Source organism: Tursiops truncatus, chromosome 6 (genome assembly GCF_011762595.2).
Source record: "Tursiops truncatus isolate mTurTru1 chromosome 6, mTurTru1.mat.Y, whole genome shotgun sequence".
Classification (NCBI taxonomy): Eukaryota; Metazoa; Chordata; class Mammalia; order Artiodactyla; family Delphinidae; genus Tursiops; species Tursiops truncatus.
The window spans coordinates 64,977,873-64,986,061 of record NC_047039.1 but is presented as its reverse complement, the minus strand read 5'-3'; the positions used below and the strand labels follow the sequence as shown (position 1 = coordinate 64,986,061).

Sequence of the window (8,189 nt, the reverse complement as noted above, 5' to 3'; positions counted from 1 at the left end):
GCTGGTTCTGGAAAGATTTTTGCTTCTGTTTTTTTTTTTTTTTTTTTGCTCTACGCGGGCCTCTCACTGTTGTGGCCTCTCCCGTTGCGGAGCACAGGCTCCGGATGCGCAGGCTCAGCGGCCATGGCTCACGGGCCCAGCCGCTCTGCGGCATGTGGGATCTTCCTGGACCGGGGCACGAACCCGTGTCCCCTGCATCGGCAGGCGGACTCTCAACCACTGCGCCACCAGGGAAGCCCTGGAAAGAATTTTTAAGGCAGTGCTACATAGAGCAATGGTACAGAGGAGAAGACAGGGAACAATTTTTAGCAGCATCTACCAAAACAAATTTCATTTAATATGTATTTTGTGAGGGGAAAATATTGTAGGACTTTTCAGAGCCTTCAATATTTTAGTGCGCTCTGTGAAAGCCTAAGATATGTTGGGGGGAGGGTAAGGATTGAACAGGCAGCACTTCTCATACGTATTTGTTTTTCATGGAGGTGGAAACATGCTACACATGTTTAGGGAATGCTCTTTTATCAAATACCTGTGGCTTTTTTGAGAGCAGGAACGGTGAGATCTGGTTTAAATACTTCTACTGAGCCAAGTGTGGTAGCCAGTGGTTGAGCAATAAGCAAAAAAATGTATCTAACACCTATGTATGAACAAGAAATGACCCTAGGATTATTTCAGCATTGGGGCTGGGGAAATGGGAAAAGATACAATGGGACAATGGGAAAGATGGGAAAGATACAAAATCAGACTCAGAGCAGAAGTCACCAGATTATTACCATTTACAACCATCCTCAGAAATCCCCTCACATTCCTGAAGATCTGTCCATTACAATCCTTCTCCATAGCACTTTCTTCCCCCTCCTGCTGACACTCCCCTTTGAATCAGGGAGTTCACCCCTCAGCTTTTTTCATGGAATCTTTCCAACATTATAAAGTGAAGGCAATAAAGGGAGAATCACTGAGAGAAGCAAGACAAATATGGTAAGAGCCTTAACAATTATCTTTTTAGGACAGAAAAAGGAAGACGCAATTAGGAAAGGACTCCCTGCCAAACCACAAAGAACAGGGTTCAGCAAGGAATGCTAATTTCTCTAGCATTAGTTTGGAATCACCCGCATGGGAATCAAGAGACTCTTTTAATCAAAGGATGGGAAACCTTCCCTCAAATAACTGGGGTCAGCCTAGGGTCCCATTCAGCTCAGAAGAGCAAGAGAGCTATGCCACGCCTTCCTGCAGTACACAATGCTGCGTTTTTAGGTTAATCAAGGATATTACAGTTACTTTCAATAGTTAATGAATAGCTTCTAAGTGCCTGCTTCATTTAATTGTCCAAAGGCCAGTTGGTCCCAGAGCATATAAAGCTGACAGCTGGCTAATGAGAGCATTCTCTCTGAGCAGGGGAAGCAGGGGAGTGGCAGGGTCAGGGAGCTGGGTTCCAAAGAAGCAGGGATGCAGAACAGAACCTGTCTAGTTCTCTGTGCCTTTGCCCTTCTGACGGGCTTCCTGATGATCTGCCTGGGGGCCTTCTTCATTTCCTCGGGCTCCCTGTTCAACTGCCAGGGGAACCTGATCCTGGCCTATTTGCTTCTGCCTCTGGGGTTTGTGATCCTTCTGAGTGGAATTTTCTGGAGCACCTACCACCAGGCCAATGAAAGCAAAGGGGTGTTCAGCCGTGTGCTCAGACACTATGGTGCTCAGGGGGCCCTGCCCCTGGCCACAGTGGACAGGTACGTGCTGAGAAGCCAGAGGACTGGGGAGCACTGAGGTGGGGCTGAGTTCCGGAAAAGGTCAATGACTTCTAATCCACTGGCGAGCAACTTACACGTCCCATGGGGCTGTGTGTCTACAACTGAAGCTTTATTGTCAGGGAATGACTCTGGGATTAGACATTAGGAAGAATGGTGCTGCCTCTGGGGAAAACTATGAAGTAGAGGGAATTTATGCCAGAGAATAACCACCCTTCTCCCATCACCACTGAAAAACACACCAAAGCCAATTTAAGAGGCCAAACTCATTTTCTTTTGTTGTATCATGGGAGCTGTCCTTACAGGCAGGTGATGGTTAGTTATTCCTCATAACCTGGCTACCAGGTTGTAAGGAAAGCAAGTCCCAGACCAAATTCTGTCACGCAACAAATGAGCAAGCAAGCATGAAATCAGCTATACAATCTCTTCGTGAACTCAGTGAAGTCCCAGCTTTCTGTACTCTTAGGTGTTCTGATCACATATTACATGAAAGATTTCCCTGAGACAAGGCACTCATATTCCAGAGGTAATCATTGGTTAACCTTACTACCTCATACCCATTAGGATGGCTATTATCAAAAAAGCAGAAAACAACAAGGTTAGCAAGGATGTGGAAAAACTGGGAAACCTGTGCACTGCTGGTGGGAATGCAAAATAGTGCAGCTGCTCTGTGGTACGGAGGATCCTCAAAACATTAAATATAAAATTACCACTTGATCTAACAATTCCACTTCTGGGTATATAGACAAAATAATTGAAAGCAGGGACTTGAACAGATATTTGTACCCCAGTGTTCACAGCAGCATTCTTCACAACAGCCAAACTGTGGAAACAACCCATATATCCATCAATAGATGAATGGATAAACAAAATATGGTATGTACAAAAGATGGAATATTATTCATCCTTAAAAAGAAAGGAAATACTGATGCAGCTATAACATGAATGAACCTTGAAGACAATACGCTCAGTGAAATAGGCCAGAAATAAGCCCAAAAGACAAATATTATATGATTCCACTTATATGAGGTACCTAGAGCAGTCAGATTCATAGACAGAATGTACAGCAGTGGTTACCAGGTGCCAGGGGAGGAGGGAATGGAGAGTTACTGTTTAATGAGTACAGAGTTTCAGCCTGGAATGATGAAAAAGTTCTGAAGATGGATAATGGTGATGGCTGCAAAACGATGTGAATGTATTTAATACCATTGAACTGTACACTTAAAATTGCTAAAGTGGTAAATTTTATGTTATATGTACTTTACCACAATGAAAAAATTTCAGTTAACCTTATGGTAAGTATCGGACAACCAAAAATCTCCTAATTTCTGGCTGAACACGGAATCATTTAGGGATAAAACCTCAGGCGTCATCCTTAAGGTACAGTCTGCAAGACTCCATAAATTCTTTTATTCTCTTCATCTAAGATATTGGGTCGGCCAAAAAGTTTGTTCGGGGTTTTTCTGTAACATCTTATGGAAAACCCCGAACGAACTTTTTAGCCAAACAATATTTTAGCTACTCCATGTACCTTGAATATAAGTGATTTTTATCCATGACAGTTGATTTTTGACATGATTATGCTAATTAATAAGATACTAATTACAATGACCAAAATCCATTTCCAATGTTTATTATACTAACTGCAAGGTCTCTGGGTTTGATAAAAAATTAAAGATAACTGAAGTGATTGTAGAAGATGCTTCTAGAGTGATGGTTTTCTTTCTTTCTTTCTTTTATTTTGGTATAAATGTTAGATGATTGCCTCCAGAGTGTGAATTCCTGATAAGAATAACTGATTGCCTTTAGGATGTAGCTTAATTTACTAACACATGCATAATATTGCACTGTCTGTGCTGAAATACTTTAAACTATGGTATCATGACACCTCCCTTTTACTGCCCTTTCTGCTGCATCTAATAGATGCCCAGCCCACTCAGAATGGCTAGTAAGTCAGTAAATGGTTAAGTTACATTTCTCAGAAGGATTTGCATTCAAAATGGGTACCCAAAGGGGTCTGCAATGGTGGAATTCAGGACACTGGGAAAGCGAAGCAGTGTGGGGAGACTGGGGGATGGGAGAAGTGGATGGGACATGGGGGCAGGCAGCAGTCATCCTGGAGCCTCTCAAATCACTCCAGGGAACAGCTCAACTTTCTGTCTTCAATGCCTTTACACATGTGCCCCAGGGCACAGCCTTGGCTATTCTGAGTGAAGGCTGAGGTTTATGCTGTACAGTAGATAGCTCCTTCAGCTCTTTGGTTTTGGGCCTGGTAACATTGGAATGGAGCTGTGGCTACAAATGGCAGTCCCTGTTCTGTTGTGGTTACGTACCATAAACACTCCCTGTAGGCACTGGAAGGACTCACTCTATAAATACACAACTAAATCAAGCTCACCCTCCCGCTTCTTCACCTCCACGCCACCCCCAATCCCATTCACGACGGAGAAGCCAGAGGATTTAGCAGTTAGCAACACTGGGCAAGATTACCGATGAGTACATCAGCTCTGGCATGAACGGCTCCTTTAGCCATTGGCCTGTTGGCATGGAAAGGACCACGACTGAAATCTACATAAAGTTGTCAGTTGAAATAGTTTGAGAAATAAGTATGGCGGCGGGAGGAAGGGCGGCCTAGCTGATTGAAAGAGTGATAGGAAAGAGAGAAGCATCTGATATAGTTCCGGAATCTTCATGGAGCTGGTTTTCATTCACCATTTTGTTGGTTGTGTGGATCTGAGACAGTGAGTGCAATCGAGTAGAAGAGGATGTGTGTGAATGGGGACAAAAATGTGAATGAACTAAATAACTGGATAGAGAGATGCTCCAGCCAAGGCCCCCATGTCCCCTACCCCTGCTAAGGATCTCACACTGAAAGTCCCTGGTTCCAATGAGTAAGAGAGAGGGAATAGTCTGGAAAAAGATGAGTATAGAGGCACACGTCCAACGGCTGATAAAGAGGGTTTTGCTGGAAGAGCAGCACATTTTTAAAAAACTGGTGATGCCAGGGAAGAACATCTGTTTCCGAATCAATGTTTCTTAACAGTTTAACTTCACACGATGTGATTTGAGAGAGGCAGACATATGCCTCTTTGGCATGAACCGCTTAAATAACACATGTATGTTTGTGGCATTTTGTCCCCCAGGCCAGATTTTTACCCTCCTGCTTATGAAGAGAGTCTTGATGCTGAAAAGCAAGGCTGTCCTGCAGAGCAAGAGACCTCGGATGTTCCTCCACCTCCGTATACAGAGATGGGCCTCGAATTTGAGGATGAAGGTGATGCCCACCCGGAGGCCCCACCATCCTATGACGAGTCTGTAGCAGACAGGGTGGAGGCAGCAACGCCACTGCAGGATGCTGAGAGGCAAAACCAAGAGTGCTGAAGCAGGGGAAGCTCTCCAGCCCTCATGACGCACCCTCATGGGATGCAGCTGCTAGTAATAAACCCAGGCAGGGACTGTGGGAGGAAAAGCCACATCAGTGATCCCACATGGGAGTCTGCAGAGGGGATGCTGCGTGTGACAGCAATGCAATTCCGCACACGTGCTTGGCCTGCAAGGGCAGAGCGGAGCCCTGGAAGGGTGTGGTCGGCACCAGGCAAACGTTTCAAAGGATCTCAACCCAGGTGAACTTTTGGACTGCAAAAGTGTTGTGAGAGCTCTGCTCCACGGAGAGCTTTTCTGCTCTCTCAACTCCTCTCCCATTACCTAGACCCCCAAAAGGGAGGAATAGATGCTGCTTGGACACCACGTACCTTCCTGTACTGAATTACCAATAATCACAAAGGGAAAGCATGCTGGCAATGAAGGGGCATTATCATTTAAATTGTGGGTTCTGCTGGCTGGCTTTGAAGTTATCCTCATTTACAGTATTACCAGAGTGACACAGTAATTCACACTGTAAGAGATTTGCCTCTGGAACCCATGAATGTTATTTTGAATGACTTTACTTTAAATACGTGTATTTTATTTCTATGTGAAAGGAAAGTGACTTCACTATTTGCTTTCAAAATGGCTCAAGTACAAAATCTTAAATGAGTATTTTAAGAATGGATGGTTGTACAAGCATATATGATAAGATTTCTTAGAGACTCAAGTTGAATAAAGAGAATACTTAAAAATTCATCATACACAGGATTCAGGAAAAAAAGAATCTGTACTAGCCATAGGTTGTATTAATACAGAATTGGACATACATCTTGAAAAGTTTTAAAATACCCATATATTTCAGAGAACCCCCCCTGTAAATCTCTAGGATTTGAAAGAAAGGAGACTATATTGTAGTACCTTAATCATTAACAGAAAATTCTTTGTGTCTCAAGATACAGATCCAGGCACTTTTAGACTTAGGACATTTATTTGAAAGCCCAGTGATTCCTCGTCAGCTTCATTATATCTTATTATAAGTTTTAATGCAAGAGGACAAATCAGGTGGCAGAATGGTGGGAGGAGATGCAGCCTGATGCTTTAGAGCTTGAGCAAAAACCTTCATCTCTCTGGGCCTCAGTTTCCTCCCCCATCAAGGGAGGACTTTCTGTTGGGATTAATATCTAACAATCGGGGAATGCCTTTTATATCACGGGCCCTGTGTTATGAACTTTTTACGCTTTTTATTTAGCCCTCGCTATAACCTTCAGAGATAAGTGCTATGGTTATTCCCATTTTACAGATGCATAAATCGAGACTTGGAGACGTTAAGAAACCTTTCCAACAACATACAGTTATTTCCAGGAGGGTGAAGAAAGGTTCCTAGGGGGCATGGGAAGACATGCTGACTTCACACTTTTGCGCTAGGTTGTGCTAATCCTGTCCTACTTCCTCCTCCCAGGGAACAGTTTGGACTTGTCTCCCACTTTAACAGGAAGTGGAGCCCCAGGGTTGCAGCACTATCTTAAAGAGAGGCAGCAAAGGTTGCTTTAGGGTTAACAGTCTGGCTGCTCTTTTAAAATGTAAATAAGCCCTCCTTTTTCTGCCTAGGAGCTTGGCCCTCACCTCCTGGTGTAATTTCCTTTCATCTGATTCTTATACTGTTGATGAAAGATGGTTCCTAATGATAATAGACAGCCTTGGTGAACGGGCACAGGAGGGCTTTGGACAGCGGTGGGAAGGATGGAGAGCTTTCAAGAGGATAAGGGTTGTAGAGGTAGGATGGGGCCTCTGTAGCCTCCTCTTCCCTGTTATTGCTGAGTGCTCAGATGAAGCATGTCCTGACAAATACACAGGAAGCCATAAAAGGAAATCCTGGTTCCTTTACACAAAGCAGGACTTTGGGCATCTGTGATTTGAATCCTTGACATCAAGAACATAAGTGGACATGAAGGTCACTCGTGGTTCTCCAACAGGAAGGCGGTCATTTATTAGCAAGGCGATTTATTATTTCTCTCTTGTCATCTCTTTCTATTCCTCTACTGAGATGGTTATCCTGAAATTTTCCTTGGGGTCTGAGCACATTCACTGACCTGAACAAGCTCTATAACTGGGCTATCGTCCAGAGTTTGAATTTGTAATAGATGGTTTTTCCAACTACTGGTAGTCATGTGAGACAAATGTAATTTTGGTTTACATAAGAACATTGTTTTAATCTCTTTCCTGCAATAAATTTTGTACTTAAACTTTCCCCTTTTTTGCTGTTTTGTATCAGAAAAAAAATCAATAGAGGAGCGTAAGTCAAAATTTTATTCTCCATGTGGAACACAGCATCCAGATGAGTTAATCTTTTTGCAGAGCCTAACATCATTGAACATCAACTATTGAGTCAGAAAATGAGCCATGTGCCTTTCATAAAGAAATACGACTGAGAGATATTTATTGCCTTTTTTTTTAAAAAAACAAATGTACTCTGAAGCAAGCATCAGAAACATGGTTACTACCCACAGCAAATCCTGCCTTTGAGAGGCCTACCAATTAAAACCCACTGGGCGAGTCAGACAAAAGTGTCCTGTTGCCCACAGATTGGGAGAAAATATTTGCAAATGATGTGACCGACAAGGGATTAGTCTCCAAAATCTACAAACAGCTCATGTGGCTTAATATCATCAACACAAACAACCCCGTCAAAAAATGGGGAGAAGACCTAAATAGACATTTTTCCAAGGAACACATACGGATGGCCAAGAGGCACACGAAAAGGTGTTCAACGTCGCTAAGGATTAGAGAAATGCAAATCAAACTACAATGAGATTATCACCTCACACAAGTCAAAATGGCCATCAGCAGAAAATCCACAAACGATAAGTGCTGGAGAGGGTGTGCAGAGAAGGGATCCCTCCTACACTGTTGGTGGGAATGTAAATTGGTACAGCCACTATGGAGAACAGTATGGAGATTCCTTAAAAAACTAAAAATAGAACTACCATATGACCCTGCAATCCCACTCTTGGGCATATATCTGGAGAAAGACACGGTACGAAAGGATACATGCACCCCAACGTTCATTGCAGCACTGTTTAC

The 8,189-nt window shown here is 43.3% G+C and overlaps 1 protein-coding gene across 1 annotated transcript; it reads left to right on the top strand.

Moving 5' to 3' along the window:
* The first annotated feature begins 1,446 nt into the window (after window positions 1-1,446).
* Window positions 1,447-5,123, top strand: TMEM252 (transmembrane protein 252). The gene is made up of 2 exons (XM_004312489.2): window positions 1,447-1,724; window positions 4,886-5,123. The coding sequence occupies exons 1-2, from the start codon at window positions 1,447-1,449 to the stop codon at window positions 5,121-5,123; spliced, it is 516 nt and encodes a 171-aa protein (XP_004312537.1).
* Window positions 5,124-8,189: the final 3,066 nt, after the last annotated feature.